Source organism: Protopterus annectens, chromosome 17.part0, assembly GCF_019279795.1.
Source record: "Protopterus annectens isolate FY-2018-M chromosome 17.part0, PAN1.0, whole genome shotgun sequence".
NCBI lineage: Eukaryota > Metazoa > Chordata > Ceratodontiformes > Protopteridae > Protopterus > Protopterus annectens.
This window is the reverse complement of record NC_056751.1, coordinates 549,479,196-549,502,821: the sequence shown is the minus strand read 5'-3', so window position 1 is coordinate 549,502,821 and position 23,626 is coordinate 549,479,196. Positions and strand designations below refer to the sequence as shown.

Sequence of the window (23,626 nt, the reverse complement as noted above, 5' to 3'; positions counted from 1 at the left end):
AGTAATATGATTCACAAGTGACAATTTTTTTAAATGCATTTAATAGTGGTCTGCTCATCAATAATTTTTGATACTAGTAATTAGGCAGGAAGTTCTATGGCTCTGAGGCACATGCATTGTAATGTGTTATTGTTTTGCAACAACATTATGAAATGATAAGTAAACCCACTGGACAGCCAACTGGCTGACAAATAGGATGCAGGAAACCAGAACAGGGAAGGTTACCTGCACAGAGAGACCAGTCACCAGTGAAGTTCTGAAGGAACTACCTCACTGTGACAATACACCTGTAAGAATTGACCCAGTTGTTTGAGATTTGGGAACTTATGTGGATAGTGACATAACTTTTGACCAACATGCTTCCATTGCTATAAGAAAGTCTTTATATGCTGCATAGCTTATAAACCAAGGGATTGTGCTTCGACCTAGGGATGTCATTGTACCCCTTTACTCAGCCCTTATCAGGCCAATCATTAATTATAATGCCCCCTTTGGCATGTATCTGTCCAGACACATGCAATAACTGGAACACCCACAGAGATACCTTACTAGAAGGACACAAGACCTAAACAACATGTCCTACAATGACTGGCTAAAAGCCCTGTCCCAATATTGGTATCCTACAGACCTGTGTCTGGCATACAAGGTATCCTTCAACCCAATACTGATGGATTTACTGCTCATAAGCAAGGCAAAAGGCATCAGAAATACTTGGTCTAAGGATCTAAACCACTTCTGTAACATCAACAGAACAGTTTTGAGGGACAGGTATATCTTTCAGAAGATATGCTCTGGAACAGACTCCCTGGCCACATAAAACAATTCATCCCTGCCCATATCCAAATGGAACTTGGATCTACGGATGGGAAACTGACAATTTACCCCAGGACTGCCCCCTGTACTACTAATGAAGAGAGGCAGCTGTAAATGCTTTATCCCATGCCTGCCCCCCCTCAAATTATCTATGGCATGATCCTAGTTTTTCTCATTAGTGGCAATATATAATTATTTACCATGGGGAGGATAATCCTAGTGTAGCACCAAACTAGATAGGTTAATTCAAGCACAAAAAGGGCATGGGAAGGATAATCCCAGTGTAGCACCAAACTGGATAGGTTAATTCAAGCACAAAAAGGGCATGGGAAGGATAATCCCAGTGTAGCACCAAACTGGATAGGTTAATTCAAGCACAAAAGGGCATGGGGAGGATAATCCCAGTGTAGCACCAAACTGGATAGGTTAATTCAAGCACAAAAAGGGCATGGGAAGGATAATCCCAGTGTAGCACCAAACTGGATAGGTTAATTCAAGCACAAAAAGGGCATGGGGAGGATAATCCCAGTGTAGCACCAAACTGGATAGGTTAATTCAAGCACAAAAAGGGCATGGGAAGGATAATCCCAGTGTAGCACCAAACTGGATAGGTTAATTCAAGCACAAAAAGGGCATGGGGAGGATAATCCCAGTGTAGCACCAAACTGGATAGGTTAATTCAAGCACAAAAAGGGCATGGGGAGGATAATCCCAGTGTAGCACCAAACTGGATAGGTTAATTCAAGCACAAAAAGGGAAACAGGCTAGGCTTAAAATGGCCTGCACGGGCAGCTACCCTAAGACTTATTATGAACCTACAATAGATAATATGACATGAAAGTGGGAAAGCCAGGAGGCAAAGAAGTGAAGAAAAACTCCAATTATTTATTCAGGACATGACATTTATTTTTTACTGTATATTTAATATTTAAATATATTTTGTTTTGCATAAAGATCTACAGTACATCTAAAATATGTATTGTATAACCTGAAAAAATATTTAATTTACATTATGTAAATGTGCATGCTTGGTCATTTCCTGAATAATTATTCTATAGACTGTTAGGTCCACATGCAGCAAAAAGTGAGATGAAGAAAAATAAATGTTTTGCCACACGGTCAAGAAATTATCATTTGTGCACTAAGAAAGGAGGACTTAAAACCAGAAATTATTTCTGCTGTTTCATTTTCTACAATATCTTTCTTCAACATACCCTTGTTAAGCATCCAGAATGCCCACAAACTATAGCAGACAGACATTCCTTTTTCCTGATGTGTACAATTCTATGTTAATGGCTGCTTCAGACAGCACAATACATGGGCTGCATATTCAAAAGGTCAGGCATGTGCTTATGTTAGAAAACATTTCCGTCATCATCATCATCATCATCATAATAATAATAATAATAATAATAATAATAGATCTTGTTTTATCTTTTACATTTGTCTCAGTTGACTAAGTAACGTTCATTCTTCTGTGTGCAGCATGGATTTTTAAGAGGATGATGTTCTAGCTGTACATAACAATGATATTAAGCCTCACATGATGACAGAAATGCTCACTCTCAGTATGCAGTGGGGCTTGCATTACCTTTCATAGCGTGCTTATTTCCTGCCACACAAGCTTAGATTTCAATAGATTTAGAAAATCCATCACAAGAAAAAAGACTAGTGATATTATTACATCATTGCCTGTTAATCTTACAAAAATTACACTATAAAATTCCAGTATTCTCATTTTTTTATCAGAAAATTCATATTGCACAATCAGACAGAGTTATTTTTTTTTATTCTACTGTGCAAAATCAGTGTTCAATCCTGGCTCCATTTGTGAATGACTGGGATGAAAACATTTCATCTTTACTTGAATTTGGTCAGCAATGATACCCTTTTATCTCTTTTTCTACTGTTACAACAATAACTTTGTTGTGCTAACATAGCAGGAACAAAACTATAATCATACTGGAAGATAATCTTTTAATTTGGTCATCTGAGGCATATAGGTCCATAGGTACTTACTAGGTTATTGATCCATGAAGATCTTTAGAGACCTAGCCATACATTTCATGATGCTTTTGCCCTTATATTTGAAAGGCAAACAATCTAGAAATAACAGAGCATTTACACGTTGCCCCTATCCATGAGGAACAAGGGTGCTAATCCAAGGGTGAATTTGTGGTTACCCATCTATTCAATCAGATTAAATCCGAACAGTGTAAGAGGAGAACTTTACTTTATGTAGAGAGAAAGATGATTACAAATAAGTGATATTTTCTGTGATATATATCTAGTTCTCCAGCATTTTCTTCTTTTGTTGCAAAAAGAGATTCAGATCGCTTGAGTGAGTGCTTATGTCCCTATTAGACTTGCTAACGTGTAGCAGGTCTGACAGGAGAGTGTCTGTGAGGCTCTGTATGCAAGACAGAGATCACCTGTCAGAAATCTGTATGACACATATAGGAGGGATAAGGCTCGGACATGGTACACCGTTTTTATTATTTAGGCCCTTGATTTTCTTAGTAAGCAAGTGTTGTATCCATTCATATTGTATCAAATGCTGGACAGTTATGTAGTGAGAGAGACAAACTCAATGACCACTCTAATAAATGCAGAATACAGTGAAATTATTACACCCCTGGACCTGCAGGCCATACCCTTAGTAATAAGCTATGCAATGAAAAAGCACTGTCTTACAATAGTGGATACATAGTGACTGATGGCAGTTCGTCTACATAGGTTCCCAGGTCTCTAACTATTAGATCGATTTTGAGTGTGTTGTCCATATTATAGCTACAATGGACTTCTTGTTTGTCAAAGGATACTATTATACATTTGTTGGCATTTAGTTTTGGTCCATGGTTTTGACACCAGCTACTGGTTTGGGAAAGGCCCTCTTGGAGGATCTTGGTATCCACTGGGCAGTTTTTAATGGCACCATGTTAAAGTAATCTGCAAACTTGGTCATCCATAAATCCTTAACAGTAGTTTTGACCTTTGAAAAGTAAATGTCAAAGAGGAGTGGTCCAAGGACTGAACCTTGGGGTTCAGCATGAGGTACAGTTCTTTTGGGAGAGGTAGAGCAGTCCATTCAAATTTTTTCTTGGGGGGGGGGGGGGGTTGTAAGCCAGTTTGCTATACAATGAGTTACATAGGTATTAGCTTTTAGATGGGATAGTTTATCTAGGATACCCAAGTATTTTAATGGTGTTGAATGCCTTTGCGAGGTCTAGGCAAGCATACTAATTTGCCCTCATCCATTGTCTCAGTAACCTTCTCTAGGAAGTCAATCAGGTTAAGCAGGCAAAATCTGCTCTTGACAAATCCAGACTGGCTTGGAGTGAGAGTTTGTATGTTCCCTATGTCCTTATTTATTAATTAAATAGTAATCCTTTCCATAACCTTACAGATGAGGCTGGTCAGACTTGTGGGTCTATAGTTTTCTGGGACTGTTGACAACTCTCCTTTGTGCAATGGGAGGACAGTTGCAGTGGTGCATCAATTAGTGTTTTCACCTCACAGCAAGAGGTTCTCTGGTTCAATTCACAGCTGGGGTGCCTTCTGTGCAGAGTCTGCCTGTCCTCTCTGCTCTCACATGGGTTTCTTCTGGGTGCTCCACTTTCCTCCCACATTCCAAAGACATGCATCTGGAGCATTTCTCCCCAGGCCTCATCTGAAAATGGCATTTGTCCCAGTTGGACTTTCCCAGTACACAAACGTAAAATAAATAAAATAAACTCTGGCACAAAGCCTGTTTGGTGTCTGACACTGAATAGCCTATGTAGAGGGTCAGCTAGATCCTGTTTCAGGCTGGCCAGTAAACGTCCCAGTACATTATTTGACACCAAAGCAACAGTGTTTTAGGCCTTGAATAGTGCCTCAAGTACTTGTTCATGGAGGGTGTAGACACAGGTATGAGATCTGGGAATGTAGGAAGGGAGAAGAGGTGAAGTTAGAACTAAATTTTTCCACTAGTAGATTAGTTATATCCTCTGGATGAGTATGTGATATTACCTACTATTTGCTCTGAATGGTGTCCAGACACTATTTATAAGGTTTCTAACAGAGTTAAAGAAGGCTTTGTGGTTGTGGTTGTCCTTTGCCTGGGTGGCAATTAACCTGTTTGGTTCTGGTTAATTTGATCAGGGTCCGAAGTTCCTACTAAATTTACCAAGAGCTTTTTTTGCATATTTAGATTTACATTTATTTTTAAGGGCAATGAGTTGTTTCTTTATCACAGAGCCTGTTTATATTTGGGGTCCACCATAACAGTTTATTTTTGAATTTAGAAATATATCTACTTCAGAGGAGGACAGATGCATCTATGCAGCTATTCACATGTACACAGAATTTATCAGTATAGGATTCCGCATAAGAAGTGGGGTCATTGAGTTGGAAGAGGATTTTGACTTTAGCCAGGTCATCACTTCAATTAAGTAGATTAGACTTGGCATAATCTCTGAGTATCAAGGTATAGGAGGATGCTTCAAACTTCAGTCTTAAGGTAAATGTGAATGAATTGTGATCCAATTTGACCAGGGAGGGAATTACAATTGGTATACAGCAGAGCTCTCTCATATTTGTTGTTAGTAAACATGAGACAGTTGTTGCATTGTTCTAGGATGCCCAGTTTGAACCAATGTAGTTACAGAGATGGTTGGAAAGTGCAAATCCATGTTTCAAGGTGCTTACTAATGTGTTAGACAGTAGTGCCTATGAGGTTTGGAGTCAATTACTGGAGGTGCTATTTGTCTGGTAGTGAAGATACTGCTGGTCTCAACACAACTGCATGCAGCTAGGAATTGATGATCTTTAACTCCTTCTCTCACCAGAAGCAAAACAGTAGCATTTATCTCAAGCTGCTACTCAAGTGGTTTTTAAACCAGATGTTGCTGTGTTCAGTGCATTTACTATAGCCTTTTCTTGGTAGTTGCCCTGGATAGACCCTATAACAGTTGGCTCCAAAAGACTGCCAAGTTGCACAAATGGCCTGAAGAGGTTCTCATCAGAACTACAACCAGGCTACTTAGTGAAGTCCTATACAGAATACCCAATCAGACACTAGCAGGAACCAATGTCCCTCTGCTTCTTCTCTCACCAGAAGATAAACAGTAGCACTAATCCCATGCTGGTTCTATAGATGTATTTTTTTTCAAGCTTAACAATGATTATTTCCTAGACTTCCTAGACATTTCTAATGTCCTGCTACCCCTTCTCTTACCAACAACAAAACAGAAACACTTTTTCAAGCGGATTCCTGACGAGCAGTTCCTAGGCTTTCCAGTGATCATAGTCTAGTGCCAGATGTTACAGATTTTAAAAAGTAAAATGGAAAAGGGGATTAACACTACGAGTATTGCAGGGTGCACTAAGTGAGTCGGATGATATGAAACATATGGTAACTCAAGCTTTAAGAGCCTAAGGGGAGGGCCTTCCCTGTTGGAACTTTCAATGCTCAGTAGGATGAGCTGATGAGATGGACCTTCCAAAATCAAATTTACAGCAAGGATAGGCAGCTCAAGTCAATTTCTCAGCACTTCCCACTAATTTGTGAGATTTAATTCCTTTTCAATCAGCAAATGGAAAATGTTTTTTTTTCTGACTGACCCTAGCCAAGATGTTTTAAAACTCAAAAAAAAAAAATGGAAGAATCCAAACCTTAAATGGAGAAATCCAATCCAAAATCAATTGCAGCTGCACAACAGCAGTAGTCTCAAAACTCATATTTACATTATTGTGAGGGCACATTTGTTGAGTGGCTTTTCTGCAATTTTGTTTGCTTGCACATTTTCAAAATTAATTCAGTTGTATGGAGCAATTAACCGTTACTTGAGGGAGGGTTTATCATCCATAAAATGGCTGCAGCTCTGCTGCAATTATTTTTTATGTTTCCGAGTTATGTTTCTCAACCAATAAAAAATGATGAAGTGCAATTCTTTTTTGTGTGTGTCCATGGTACACAATTGATTAGAAGGAAAATCAGTGACAAAGCTGTATTGACTTGATTTCTTGGAGTATATTTAGCAGTGATAAAGAATATGACATCTCAAAGGCTTCTTAGATCTTTGTGTGCAAAAAAAAATATGAAAGGATTTCCGCACCAAAAAAAAATTGGGCCTTTATACCACACCAAAATATAAATAAGTATAAATACCCAAGCCAGATTATTTTAAAGATATTGTAGTTGCAAACTGAGGATATTTAAAACATTCATGTTTTTGAACAATGATTTTGCATTCAATGACTAATGGTTGTTTAAAGCAGATGATACACAGCTTTGCAAGGAGGTATAGGGTTGCTCCAAGTTGTTCTTTTTTCATAAAATACTTTTAACTGCATTTATTTGTTAACTAGTTATCATCATCCGATACAAGAGCCTATTTTATGGACAACATGGAAACACTATCTGTTAACCACTTGCTCAGAGTCAGACAGTAGATAAACGGAGACTGAAGGAATCAAACCCAGGTCTACAGGATAGCTTTTGTTAAGCAGCTCATAGTCTTCATCCTCTTAGGCAAAGTGCCTTGTATGTATGTAGTATCAGTGGGTCAGTCACATATTTATTTCCTAGTTGTCACATGGTGTAACAAAAATTCTGTTATATCACTCATACAGTTTTGCAAGAAGATTTAACAGACTATATTGCACTTTAAGACTTTGAAGCCTTTATTATACTTATGATCTGTTTTTCACACTACATATGTATGTATGTATGTATGCATTTATTTCTTTTCCTGAGCCAGATACAGTCAGAAATATCAAGAATCAAATTAAGAAAGAAAAAGTTTTACACTTTTGTCTGTTTATTTAGATGTGTATTTTTCTTCTAGAATAGGCTGAGAATTCCTTCTAGTTTTCTACTGTTTCTTCCAAGGTCCTCTTTTCTTTACCCTCAGTTCCACTTTAATCGTTACAGTGGAAAATACTTGGCTCAAGTTTTACCTGGCATCACCAGAGAAAACAGATAAGGACAAAGGGCAAATACTGTCTACAGTTTCATAGAGCTGAATAGTACACAACGTTGTCTACAAATTCACAAAGCTGAATAGTACACAACATTGTCTACAGATTCACAGAGTTGAATAGTACATAACGCTGTCTACAGTTTTATAGAGCTGAATAGTACACAACTTTGTGTACAGATTCACAAAGTTGAATAGTACACGTTGTCTACAGATTCACAAAGCTGAATAGTACACAATGTTGTGTACAGATTCACAAAGCTGAATAGCACACAATGTTGTGTACAGATTCACACAGTTGAATAGTACACAACATTGTTGGACAGCAAGCATTGGGTGTTGAACTTTATCTAGTCTTGATGACTCTAATAGGAGACAAGAAATGCAGTGTTATTACCAAACCCCAGACATATCAATCACCTTGTGGAAGTAGGCATACTGTAGTAAGTATATTGGTGTCAATAGAAGTCAGCTCAGGCCATGAATAACCAATAGGCTCATACCCAGAAAGGACACTGATGGTTAGTGCATAAGTATACCTTGCCTTACTAGCCACCTTCCATCCTGAATCTAAACTTACTACTTGATTACTGCAGCTCAAAATGAATATTCTTTATCGGATGACCACAAAAAATGCTGTAACGTATTGCAAGTGACCAGACCTCTTACTGGCTCAGTCACGCTGTGACATTTATAACTACCAATGATGATGTCATATTAAAAATTATTACGTTTAATCCAAGATCCATGTTATTCCAATAACTGGTAATTTTGATTCACACTATGTGGCAGACACTTTTTGAAAAATGTTTTGAAAACTAATGGAGTTAAAATTGATTTAAAGATGCAATACCTCTGTCCATGCTGTGTCATTTCAATAGCTCGACGTGCTGGAACTGGCGAACCACCGTCAGTCACACTAAGCACTTCCATGGATTTTCTTTCTGGACGTCGTTTCCCATGCCTGTTCAACATCGGTGAATCTACTCTCTTTCGTGGTGGATCTAGAAGATGATGGTCTTATTAATAAATAGAATGAAGCATATTTTACTTAGTATTTCAAAAAAATTACTGGAGTACAAAAATTAAGTATGCTTTCACAAGTGTTGTCTACTCAAACTTTTTTCCTTATATGAATTAAATCATTGCTGACTTAATGAAACACAAGCATGGGTTTATTAAATGAGTTAGTGGGCAGATGCCAAAGAGTTGGGCTTTGCTTGCCTGCTAAACCAAGAGACAGGAGCACAGATATACTGCAAATGTTTTGCAAAGCATGCTGCTCAGACACTAGTCACATTTTTCACACTGAGCTGAATGTCTCTGCAGCTGAGTGTCATTCATTAAAGGCAATGGGAAACGAAAAATGTAAGGAGGATCTTCTACTCTCAGAAAGCAAACAGTATCACTATAATATTTATGCACAGTTTTACACTTCAGTTACCAGAAATATAAAAGTGAACTAGTTTGTACCTAGATGGCAGAAAGACTTGTGTGTGGGGGAAGGCTTTGCCTACTCTGACAGACTGTATCACATTCATTCTGAGAAATACCAACTAATGAGTATGTGTATGCATACATAAGTATATATATATATATATATATATATATATACACACACACACACACACACACACACACACACACACACACACACACACTTGCACTCACATATATGCATACATACCTCTATGTATACATTTATCAAGATTTTAGGTATTTGTAAGTATACTTCAAATATTCTTAACCACTTATCATCTTGACTTCTAATGCCCAAGATGTAAAACATATTAAAGCACATTTAACATTTTAATGAATAAAAAGTTTTATAATCAGTCTTAAGAATTTGATGGTCTCTTAATTACCATCACAGCATGCCACTTTCAAGCATCGAAAGCGGCTTCACTTTCTCCTACTGTTACCAAAACTGTGAAACCCAAAACGTTACATAGCAATTAAAATAATATTGAATTCTTCCTGGAGGCAGATTTACCTTTTTCAAGCTACACAAAGTTTTTCCTAAGCGATAAAATAATACTGGCACTGAACAATGTGACCTACTCAGAAAGGCTTCAGAAGTTAATATCATTCTCTGTATTCTCTAAAGCTGCTCAGAGATGATCTCTGCTTAAAAATAAAACCATGTTTTAGCCAAGTCTGTCTGAAAACTTACACCTGGAATATGCAGCAGATGGAATAAACACTAGACTTCTGTTAAAAATAAGCATATAACAGAAAAAAATACATATGTGACTCAAACAATATCAATACTGTGGAATAACCGGCCACTAAAATTAAGGTTTTGTTCCTTGTCAATATTTGTTTGGATAGACTCTAGCCTTATGCATGGGTAACAGAAGTGTTAACATCTAACAGTAAGAAGCTTCTACCAGGTAAAGGTGGCATGTTTGACACCCAACTGTGTGAGCCAACACTGTTCTGTGTGATCACCCTATTTTATTAATCTTTTCTTGTAACATTTAAGAAACATGAGCAGAGCAGGTAAATTTAACAGAGGCTGCAGGAGTAACACTGGTCAAAAGACTACATTAACAAGAAATTGATGGGGCACACATAAAGTGACTGAAACTACACAGAGTTTGAAAAAGTAAAATAGATTGTTGCAAATTTCATAGCTATATCAGCAACAAAATATAACGAATAGGCATTAATAAAAATGGTTTTCATTTGAGTCAGGGAAGTTCATTATAAAACTATTGCTACTTAACATTTATAATTTCAGATGCTGAAATATTTCTTACCTTGACTCCCATCACTTTTTGGCTGTCTCATCACATCTCACCACCTACCATCTCACTAACTCCTCTGATCTCTAGCATATCCTGTGACACTAGGAGAGGAAGGAAAGGGCATAGCTAAGACTCATCCGCCAGTGGCTATCAGAACACTTTATCAATGCTTGTAACATAGACCTTTTGATAAAGTGTGATGCAACGCCCTGTACTCTGGGATAGTGTTGGTTCATGGTTCCTCATACCCATGATCCCTACATGGTGCTGTAAACTCCTTGGTGGAAGGGCTTGTGTCTTCAGAGACCGTAGTGCAGAGGTTACATTTATGGGCCTTTTCTGACACACCTACATTAAGAGATTAAGGGTCTTCCAAACACCCCTCCTCGAGGATAGTGGAACTAGGTTTTACAGCTCATTCCCTTGTTGGCTCCTCCAGTGCCTGACCAAGAGTTGAATCTAGGTCATTTAAGGCACAATCATGCCCCCCCCACAGCATGGATTGAATCATGCAGACAATCAGTCTTGATTGTTTCTCCTAAGGTTGCTAACAAATCAACTGTCCAGCTACACATTTTTCATTAGTTGTTGTTTAAGAACAGACTGTTTATACTTTCATCAAAACCTGTTTTGCATGGTACCTCTTTTCACTATGAAAAAAGTCTTCTACGCCTTCTACAATGAGCTCTGATACCTTCATGTTGAAATAACAAGATTGGCCTAAATTAATTATTCGAATATTGAACATTAATACTTCATTAACATAAAACTCAGCATTTCCCAGCTCATACAAGTTTAGCCTTCTTTCTCACACTTTCTTTTTATTTCATGCATAACTGTAACATTAAGGACAATACCCTCATCAGCTCTGTTCCACAGCTGCCCTGGGTATCCCTTGCCTGCTTGTTACTTCAATCTTTACCAAAGAGCTTTGTACTGATTCACAGTAGTTTACTGGTAAGATCTCTACCTCACAGCTCCAGGGTCTCAGGTCATAGCTTGACCTCTGGAGACTGAATTGAGTTCTGCATGTTCTAAACATGTCTACACAGGTTCTCTCTCTTGGGGTGCTCAACTTTCTCCCCACCTCCCCAAACAGGATAGTATATTTATTACACTAAATTATCCATATACATGTTGTATCTACCCTTACCGTTGTGGTCCAGATCATGGCTGATGAGGGCCTCAGAAGGTCTAGTTCACACATCCCATTAACAAACATACAAACAAATAAATAGTTCCAATAAAAGAAAGTACCAAGACCTGGAGATGCTTTTATGGACCTATTTGTGGGATTACCCTTCAGCTGGTTTTCTGACTTATACAAATTCAAAGAAAGAAGAGAAGGGAAATAAGACTAAACTCATGTCCACATGTTCCTAATATTTTGGAATCTGTCCTGTGGCACACAAAAATACAAAGACAGCCAGCAGACAGAATCCTGGTGAATAAATCCATTTATTGGAGAATGAAATCCATCCAGTAAAGACAGCAAAAGCACACAGACCAGTTTCGGCTGGTTAATACACACAGCCTTCTTCAATGTATTAACCAGCTGAAACCGGTCAAGGCTGTGTGTATTAACCAGCCGAAACTGGTCTGTGTGCTTTTGCTGTCTTTACTGGATGGATTTCATTCTCCAATAAATGGATTTATTCACCAGGATTCTGTCTGCTGGCTGTCTTTGAATTTTTTGATTATTTATCTTAAGCCGTGCAGTTGCCTCCGCGCAGGAAGTTCCCTTTTACTGTTACACAAAAATACAGACACAAGAAAAATTTATTTACAACTAGAAAGAGAAGATAACTGAACTGAAACTAAACACCTTACAATCCAAAGGAAATTATGTGGGTTGGATGGGTTTAAACTCTACCAATATTGTCCCAACCTTCCATTTTTGTTTCATATCTTTCTCTTTTGATTTCAGATCACATGAGAACTCACTAGCCCTAATACATGAGGAAAACCTAATAGCATAAAAATGCTAAGAATATCATTTAATGAATTATTCTGTAAATATGTGCACAAGTTACACAGTAGAAATTTGTTATATAACATTACCTTATTATGCAGACCTGCATACAGCAAAAAGAGGAAAACTCATGTTGCCTTTTAACATTATAACATCTTTTTTGAATGAAAACTGAGAAGGATTCAAAGGTGTGCTAAATTCTAATTTATTTGTTAACTGGCTAAGTAAATTGTTTTCTCTCACACACTCTTCACAAACATCCCAGAATTGTTAGGTAAGGATAAATGTTTATATATGTATACTCATACGTGTGTGAAATAGGTAAAATCAGCCAGCATATTTTTTTGGGAGGTGGGAGGAAAAATATTCAGATAAAATCCAAGTAGATACAGGAAAAACATGCAAGCCATGGAAACTTCATGCAGAAAGTGACCAGATCTCAGATCCAAACTCAAATCCGAGAAATGAGATGCAGAAATCTTAGCCACAGAAATACTACACTTCTATATAAAATGTGCTTTCAATATGTAACATGGTAATAAAATGCTATGGTGAAATAAAGTATAAAAAAGAAAATCAATAGACATTTAACTGTGTCTGAAAACATGCACCCATTCCTCTTGAATGCTTCTTGGCAAGGTAACGTTTTACAAAAGTGTCTTTATAGAGTTTGCTTGGTTTGTGATGTTAAGCAGATTCTGAAACAATATGTACATATTAACTTCATTTGGTATGTTTACATTGCTAGATATGACTACTTTTCATATATTCTCGTCAACTGAAATATGTCCTGCAGGCAGCAAATGTGTGCAGACAGATGACGTACAGAAAGTCTGGGGTAAATCTTTAATTGCCCTGCTCCTCTAAGCTTTCAACATGGTGTGGTCTATGCAGTTAGTACAAGCCGGTGTACTAAAGTCAGACTAGGTACGAACATATGATCAGTTTGGACTGCATAAACACCTTGGAGTAAAAGTTATTTTTCACTGGAAACATTAATGCAAGCATTCATTCATTTTCAGATTAACCACTTAATGTCATTCATGATCACAGGGAAGCCAGAACCTATCACAGTAATCGGTGGGCACAAGGCAGAGAAAGTAATCCTGACTGGCACCACCATTCCATCACAGCATGCACATAGACACACAATCATCTATGAGTAATGGAACATTTCCACCTCATTAAGGGCATGTCTTTGGGTGGTGGGTTGAAAACCATCACAACCACAAGGACGCTTGCAGAGTTCATGCAAAGGCACTTCGGTTGAGAAAGGACCTGAAGAATAAAGTGCAAAAAGGCAGCATGCTAACTTATGCAATAGCGTGTCCCTTCTTGTAGACATCTGTACATTGGTTTGGCTGTGATATCACTCATAATAAACATCTCCCTTTTATCCTGAACAGAATGAAAAACTCATACTGCATTATATCTACAGTACATTATTTCTGCTGAGTCTTCAGAGCTGGGACAATGAAAAACACCAGTCATTAGTCTTACTGATAAAGCAAAACTGGATTAATGCTACACAACTTTTCAGTTTGTAAGAAAGAATAATTATTATTCAGGCAAACCTCACATTATTTACTATACCATGTCCAATTCAGTTTGAAATAGTTTGGTACTGACTGCGTGGAATAAAAATAACAAACATGTTTACTGGAAGACTAAGCCTACAAGTCCTCAATGTCTCATAAGAACTTCTACTTGGAGAGAGAATTTGGAATGATGACCACTGTTGTACACTCAGTTACGTTCGCACTCCGCTTTGCTGATTTGCCTAACTGGATAGTGGCTCCCATGATCTTGTGGTCTAAGAATTTCAACAGCAACTAAACATTTTTTCTGTTTTCTCAAGAAACTATCAATTATCTGCATGCTGTTTTTGAAACAATGAGCTCATTTTTAAGTAGATGACTATGTGTGCATGCTGCCTTCCTTAAGCCTATGTTATGGCTGGAAAAAGGCTTTGGATCAGCCCACTTCATATGATTAGTAAACAAATATGCCAGAATTTACTTTCATTGGATTACACTGAAGTAAGATAAATAATCTCAGAGTATAATGTTGCTCCTTTCTCTACATTTTACAGAAGCTTTTAACCTAACGATTAATGCAGATAAGTGGCATGTTACTTTATTTACTTGGTATTACTCATGCATTTATTTGTATATTCCTTAACCAGAGTAGAACTCTGATCCTGCTAGGCCATTTTCAGGCTCAGTCCAGGGAACAGATTGTATGCATCCAATGAAATTAAAACATAAATGTTAAGGAAGAATACAGCAATATGCAAAGCATGCAGTACAGTAATTAGATGCACAGATATTTACTTGGGTATTTCAGTTATATAACAGACAGTGAACCAGTGCTTATTTTGCTATGGCATTATGTATTACAATTGTATTATATTATCATAACTACATTAGCGTTTATATCACGTTATCGAAAGATGAAAATAGCGAACGCTATTTCATCGGCCCCAAAACATCTAAACATGAAAATATCGAACATTCAAAACAGCAAATTTTTTCCCATGAAAAAAATTTGCTGCTCCGAAACACATACACACAACACAAGCACATCAAACAAACAGCAACCACACACATACACTTAAATTCCTACATCTAACGCTACACTAAACTAAACATACACTACTATCTACCCACTTATCTTAACCCAAACTCTAACCCTAAGGTCCATCACTATCGCACACTCACCTAACCCGCGCCCTAACCCTAACTCACTTAAACAGCCCCTAACCCTAAAGTCTGTCTCTATCACACACACGCCTATCCCATGCCTTAACCTTAACTCACTTAACTCACTCCTAACCCTAATGTACAAACAATCACACACTTATCTGAACCCAACTCGTAACTTTCCACCACAGCGCTAAGAATAGCGAAGCCACAGAAATGGCCAACCAAATTCTTTCCCGAGGAAATAATTCGCTGTTCTGCAGCTTCGCTACTCTTAGCATTTGCTGAATAGTGTTCGATATCAGAACATTCAAATTTTTAATACTTCGATGTTCTGATATAGACCCGTACATTTATTATTACAAATTTGTAACAACATAAAAATTTTAATATAACAGAAAAGTGAAACATTAATGATTATAACAGGAGCTCCCTTTGTATTATTTTTATGTCCTCATGAGTTTTTACTGAGTGATTCATTTTCCTTCCATTTCACAAACACATGACATAGGTAAACTAGCAATCCTGCAAATTGTCTGTTGGCATGCGTTTCAAAAATGTGTGTGTGTGTGTGTGTGTGTGTGTGTGTGTGTGTGTGTGTGTCCTGAAACAGACTGTATTCCCAACCAGATTTATTATCTCTGCTGTTCATCTACTGAATGTCAGGAAAAGCCCTGGCCTCCAGCAAACTTAAAATGAATAAAGCAGACATCTGAGAATGCGTGAATGAATGATTTTTATGCAGTCACACTTACAAATAAATGGGTTGGTATGGTTTGCCAATTTCAACATGTATGTTGATGCATCTTAAACATAGCAAAAGTCAAGAAAACTTAAAAAGGTAGCCTGTGCAATAAAGATGAGTTTACTCATTAGTAATAGCCAACAGTTCTTTTTAAATAGAGATTAGAAAAAAACCCAGATTCAATTATAGTTACTTATATGAATGGTCATGGGAATAATGCAATCCAGTGTACAATCAACAAATGTTTAAACAGTGTATCAAGGTGTCATGTGACTTCATTGACAGTACATTCTGGCTTGGTTTCATAAGTTGTATATTACAAATATCTGCTCTCTGGGTTTTAACTACTTAAATCTAACTCAGTGATACAATTACATCACAGAAATGCAAAAAAACACAATCTTATTTTTTTCAAAAGTCTGTTTATTTTAAGGGTCACTAACAAGTAATACCTTCAAAAAGAAATGACGTTTTACAGTGACAGTTCACAGATACTCACAAAACTCCCTGGATTAAGAGATTCAGTTGTGCAAGTTTCTTTTTAATATTTTGTGTCATTTGTACTTTTTTTCCACTAGCTAGAAGCTGTCACACCAAGGCAGTGATCTCTAAATTCTAACTAAAGACATTTCTCACAATGGAAGGCTTAAAACTCACTCTGTGTTCTGTAAACATTTGTACCCGGTTCAAGCAGTGGATGGCTGCAATGACACTGCAGTGCAGGAAGAAAGAGGTTAATAGCAGACAAGAAAGATAGCATTCAGTGATCGCCTGTACTCATTTGACTTTGAAATCTTATGGTTTACTCTTTACCATACCAGCCATTCAGGCTTCCCTATAGTCCTGTGATTAAGAGTAAAATGGCTAGGTCCTCATAGGCAGCTTCCTAATGTTCTCCCAAGCATAAGCAAAAAGCACACACTAGCATGACAATTAATTGGGATGAAGCCTGACTAATTTCAAAACCAGATTTTATGCGAAGAGGTTAAGCGGATATCAGGCTTCCCCAAATGAATGATTCTTCTGAAAGCAGCAACCATTAACATCTGTCATTAATTCTCCCACCCCCAAACTCTGATGTTTTGCCAATGTTTAATGATATCTTTTTTTACATGCTGATGATTGTACTTAATTAAACCTTGTGCATTGTGCTGGAATATCGGCGGGTAGCAAATGCTTTCTCTTTTGATTATGACATTGAAATATAATATGGGAAAGTGCTCACGTCTTTGTGAATTACTCATTACTAAATCAGCTAATTGCATTGTTTGAAGTGTTGTATTATGTGCACAGAATACAATAAAGCCCAATATGAATTAAAATAGTTTGCGCTGAAATAAAGGATTTTTTTGGGGGGGGCGGTGGTGCTAGACATAAAGATAATAAAAAAGAACTAAATAAAATACTTTCTTAACTTACTAATCTCATAGCTTTTTAATAAACATGTCACATTAAAATCAATAACGGAACAATACTCTCTCCCATGGCAACTCTATTACACAGGCCAGGATGTCAAAACCCATACCTTCGATAAATCAGTAGGATGATGTGATGTTCACTGCTTTCATTGCCTAACTATGGAACTATCTAACTCTGTAAGTGAAAAACCTATAACTGCACATCAAACCGCTGATAAATACACTTGCACACTGGCCAGATTTAAACGCCCTATTACTAAACACCACTGCACATTTAATTCAGTTGTTATATAAATTGCTGGGTCCCCTACACATGAATGAAATTTCAAAACTTTGACTTTCATATGGCCGAGTCCATACGATCGAAGTTTTAAGACTTTGAACGATCTGAACGGGGATCGCCATACAGTGTAGAACAGGAAAATTTCCATTTTCCTCGCTGTAGTGCAATCTTGGAGTTAGTATATTTAAATAGCAGCGGTTGGGGGGGGGTGCAGGGGGTTGCCCCCCTGCAAAAACATTGAGGAATTTCTTTTGTTTTAATTTTTTTTCAGGTGTTCAAAATTTTGAAATGTCGATAATATGGTCTCGGCCATATGAAAGTAGATGTTTTAAAAGTTCGATCATCTGTAGTAGATCCAGATTGCCATCTACTCTATACACTGTCCTCAACTAACTGTTACTGTTATACCATGTGCTGCCAGTGTTTACTTTTTTACCATCTTCATATATGTTTTGTTACTGAAAACCCTGGTCAGAATTCTCAGCAAAAACTCATAAGCATGTCACTGACATCTACTGACATAACTTTTTTTTTTTTTTTTTGCTGTACTTAACCTAAAATTGCTGAAGTGGTGTTGTATTTGTAGTTATGTGAATGACTCATGATTGTCAACATTCCCAAAGAACTATGTTCTAAGCCCACCTCTGAACATATGACATATATTAAGCTGTTGAATGGTGAAAGTGTGCTGCACATGCATACTTTACATTTAAGTTGGGGGTTGGCTTAATGGTTCCGGTGTTTATCACATGGCTACAAGGTAAAGGGTTTTATTCTCACTATTGGTCATTGTCAGCTTATTGGTTAGGCATGTAATAGTCTGTAGATTGATTGCTTAGTATTTACCTGTGAATCTATAATGTTATGTGAAGTTGGGGTTGACACAATGGTTAATGTGTTTACCTGACAGACACAAGATACAGGATCTGATTCTCACCATTGAGGGAAATTGGCTAAGTTAAAATGGACAACAAGGGCAACTAGTGTATAACTTACCTATGAGCTAAAAGTCTTGTTTAAGATATCTGCAAAGCTTTGCACAAATTTACACACACACACACACACACACACACACACACACACACACACACACACACACACACACACACACACACACACACACACACACACACACACACACACACACACACACACTCCTACAGTCAGCTTTGAGGATTGCCAGTTCTTTTACATTACATTCATGTCAAGCAAAGCTTTTCACTGGCCCTCTTTAAGAAAAAATCTTGACGACTAGATGGGAAACAGAAAACTCACCCTGGGGATCACTTCTGCAGCACTCCTTGACAAGGGCACAGAAAAATAATTTCCTTGGGTGGCAAAGGCCAGGGAACCTTTTTGGCTAGGCTTATATATGCCCCAGGGCTGATAGCCTAGTACCTACCTATGAGCATCTTTAGAATATAGGAAGAAACTGGACTAATCATAAAAACCTAGATGGACACAAAGAGGATGCATAGAGTTTGCAGTCAAAGAATTCCTGCTCAGTCCTTAACTGGAGAACCAAGGGCTATAAGGCATTGATGTTAATCACTGTACTACTACACTCTACTACCTAGTCAATAATTTACCCTTTTTGTGAGCACTGCATTTAAGAACCTAAGGTAGTTTGAAGGTACATTTTGTAGTATATGTACACAGTAAAGCACACATATAGTCAAGATAAGTGAATGAAAAGGCACTAGATATAATGTGCTTTTGGCAAGAGCTGTTAGAACCCAACAGTAAAACCAACATCAGGATCACAACTGTAAGACTCTATAGACCCAGTAGAGCTGGCAGTGATGATATGATGAAGGCTCCAGCACTTTTCTGATTTAAACTGTTACCCTACCTGTGATGATGTGAGGTATTGTCAGCTATGCCAGAATAAGTAGGACAGTGGATGTGTAACATATGCCAGCATAGCTAGCTGGAGTTTTGTAAAAAAATATATGTCATTTTTACATCAGGATGATTTGTACAGGTGCTTGTGTTGAAAATGTATTTGTAAAGTTGCTTGTGTTAAAAATGTACCAACAGTGGGTCCTGCTGGAGAGAAATTAAATACACCCATATGTCAGACTGTACTGTAACTGTTGAAATGAATATATTGTAACAGGGGATACTGGAAGAGAAGAGGTTAATTACAGTCCAGTTACATTTGAAAAATAGTCTGAAATTAAATTGACTGATTTATGCCATAAAGGTTGTATCTTACAGTCCTGATTGTGGCCAGAGACAAAATGTCTGTAAAAAATCAGGAATAGGAATCCTACTGTATTGTCCTTACAGGTGAGCTAATTGCTACCCTGGAAATGTGGAAGTTTTTGAAATGGTTTTACAGCTTCAAGATACTCTAACACATCTTAACAAATCTCTATGTGTGTGTATTATGACATGTGTTAGATTCTGGTTCAGTTTCTAGTAAAGGGGGTAGTGTGGGAAACAGAGTCAGATGACCAGATGTATGTAATATCATTCTGTAATCTAGCACTGAAATTATGTTTTAATACTAGATGAGACAGAAGTCTCAGGGCAGTTTATTTTTGAAACCTGACAAGAAGGGCCACTCACCTAAACAGCTTGCCTTGCTCTAGTAAGTGAACTAGGGGATAGTAATTCTTTAGATCAATCAGGAAAATATAGTGATATTAGTTAAGTTTGTTTTTCTGTATCTGTGTGAATTTTTCCATTGCTGTTATGTTGAATATTTCCTGTGAATGAAACTCTGGTGTTTATTGTAAATAGATATTTAGTATTTTCATGTTCTTTTATTTAATATTATATATATTTAAACTTTTCATTGTGGCTGGTCTTTTAGAGAATATTTTAACCTTTGAGAGTGCTTATATTTATTTGGTGACACTGTGGCCGCTCCTGAAAGCCTTGCTGCATTGGTCAAACACTACCATTTGTATTAGTATTAATTTTACTCAGTATAATTTGGTACTCTTGTAAGAGCCTTAGAGTAGGTGGCTTTGGATTAGTGGCAGTATCTACCTTATAGTCTGGGCAGAGCGGGCACAGTTGGCAAATCTGTGCCAGCCTTTCCCAGGTGTGTGTGTGTGTGTGTGTGTGTGTGTGTGTGTGTGTGTGTGTGTGTGTGTGTGTGTGTGTGTGTGTGTGTGTGTGTGTGTGTGTATGAAAATCAAATATCAAAGAGTGTGCATGTCAGCTGCTTGGAGCAGGGACACAGAGCACTGGTTTCACAGAGAGGGTGATGGAGGACTTGGCCTGGAACACTCATCTGAGGACTCAACTCTACAGCTGTGGTCAGTGTGGAGTCTTATTTGAGGCCTGGTGAGAGAGAGAGAGAGAGAGAGAGAAACCCAGCTCCAGGACAGGAGTTTGTTCCCTGTGTGCTCTTAACTCATTGCTAACTCGTACTGATGCCTCTAGGCATCAAATCCTGCTTGTTCATATTTGCATTATCAATTCCAAAATGATACTATGTACAAGGTTTTAAAAGATTTCATCTTAAAGCTTACACAATAGCAAACTCAACTGCATTAATATTCAACCTCTGTCTAGTGCATGGAAATAGATATAATAGATATTGATTTTTGTTTTTATGATATTAATTTCTATAGACATAATTTTCAAGTTTTTCTAAATATCTCAACAACCAAGTAACACAGACAGAACTCTTAGCCTCAAATGACAGCTCTCAGCTAGATTAATGCAATGCTGCTGACAGTATATGTGTAACTTGAGTGGCTGCTGAACTATTGTAAGTTGTTTACAAAGTATTACAAATGTAATAGTTACTGTGTTTAATGTGACTTATGAAATTTGGTTTACGACCAAGAACATAAGGAATGCTATCACTGTAAAAATAATTTGTGCTGAAGAGTTTGCCATTTATACTTATTTCGTAATCCCTATGGTTCCAAAGATATGAACATTTGTTTGAAATGTGAGGAAATAATTTGATTCCGTCAAAAGCCTTAGGCTCCGCCCATTGAAAGTTATAGTGCAAACTTCCTGAGCTACATCGGATTGAATGAGTTAAGGGAAATTGTGCTTGGTGCAGAAAGCTGCATCTGGAAATACTTATCTATTTTTGTTCCAAGTGAATGTCCCTCACAGTTGTGAGTGGTGAGGATTAAGAATCCTTGATTACTGGCCCACAGGAGAGATGTCACACTGCCTACCTTTCATTAAATAGTTCAGGTCTATATAATATGACATATAGTTTCATATGTTCACACTAGGCTATCTGCCCAAGGGCATTTATAAGCCTAGCCAGAGTTTTGGTGACATCAGTGCTGCTGTGTACCTTCAGGTAGTGAGCTAAAACTCAAATCTGCAATTTGCGGGGAGATCACAGTTGAAGAATCCAACATGGGTGGCCTGCCCAGTCTTCATTTGTGACACAAGCTATTAGACAAGACAGACGATTTGACCACCCTAGGTGAGGAAATCTTAGAAAATGCTGCTGCTATAAATACTAAAAGTACACTGCATCAACAAGAAATAGAAAATTATACATCCTCTATACTGCTTTTTGTTGGAATTGTCATATATAGAATTGTTTAGACAGCATGACAAAAAGAAAATACTATGCATACATGATAAGTTTAGAAACCTGGCTAGTATGGATTTATAAAGAGAAATGAAAACCGAAGCGACTGGAATGAAAAACAAAGCAGTGAAGGGGGCTGCATACTGAGTTACAATGTGTGAAATATAAACCGGAGAAGATCCATTAACAATGACATACTGGTTTAAGAAAATTACTGCAGACAACTTGGATAAATCCTCCATTTACAAGAGACAAATTACAGGGAGCAAATACAGACAACAGTACAATAAGAGGTCAATAGCCCAAGACCATACATCTCAAATGTCCCTGACTTTGCAGAATGATTATGATTTTTTTATTCTTACTTTTGACCTCTCCTTCATAACGTTTCAGTTAATCAATGGTGATAGTAATGTGATAATTTACGCTTGTATTACTATTGTTTAGAAAATGCATGTTGATTCAAAATGTCTTATTTTAAGTGCATCACAGTGCTATATAAAAACAAAAATGTTTTAATTTTTATGGCCTTTGTGACACAAGTATTTAAAAATCTTACTTTCTCAGGAATCCCTGAAAAATTAATTTGGAAGGTTTACCAAACATAGGGTTGCTACCTTTCATTGTGGCTATTGTGGCTAAAACTGGAGTAAGGTCACACCACTCGTATCAACTGTAACCATGCTCATTACCCCCTCTCCCACCCACATCCCACCCATTTTGTGACATCAGTGTCTGGGACCGCCCTCTTTTTTTGTTCCTGATGCCTTCTTTAAGACAATTTACTATGCTTTTCTGTAAAAAAGCATAGTAAATCAGCAGATTTTACAAACTGTGATAGTCCGTTTCCTTTTTTGAAACTGAATACTGGAGTTTGTGCAGTGTTTTCTGGAGAATCAATTTGATTTCCAGATAGTCCCCCAAAGCACCTCCCCTTCGTATCTTTCAAAGTGGCAAAGATAATTTGAGCTGTTTGCTGCTGTGATTGATAGCTCACAGCACGAGACAAAGTTTCTATACTGCTGGCTTGCACTATCCACCTACTTACAGTGGGATACTTATTTTTGCTGCACCATAGCCTCTTTCTGTCTTCAAATTTTAATTCTTATTACCTAAAAATTGGTAACACATTGTTTGGTTAGGGTTGCCACCTATCCACTTTTTTCTGGACTATCTGGAAATCAAATTGACTACTACAAAGTGTCCAATTTCCATTCTTTTATTATGCAAAAATAAGTATCCCACTGTAAGTAGGTGGATAGTGCAAGAATGGAAATTGGACACTTTATAAAGAAAAATAAATAACAGACACTGAGAATATTTTCTGTGTGTTTATCCTGTTCTCTTTATCTTTTAAGTAGTCATTAAAAAGCAGTAAATGGTAATTAAACCTGACTGACTAAAATAAAGCAGGGTATATGTGAAAACACATATAAAGTCAATGCACTGACAGGAG

At 37.4% G+C, this 23,626-nt stretch overlaps 1 protein-coding gene across 10 annotated transcripts in view; it reads right to left on the bottom strand.

Annotated features, from left to right (window-relative positions):
* BRSK2 (BR serine/threonine kinase 2) overlaps positions 1-23,626 on the bottom strand; it is a 2,790,504-nt gene that overhangs the window by 505,574 nt on the left and 2,261,304 nt on the right. For 6 of the 10 annotated variants that reach the window (XM_044059311.1, XM_044059313.1, XM_044059318.1 and 3 more), the window contains exon 12: positions 8,629-8,794. In XM_044059311.1, the coding sequence (XP_043915246.1) occupies positions 8,629-8,794 (166 nt within the window). The remainder of the gene's footprint in view (positions 1-8,628; positions 8,795-23,626) is intronic. The other 4 variants (XM_044059312.1, XM_044059314.1, XM_044059317.1 and 1 more) reach the window with 1 other exon arrangement.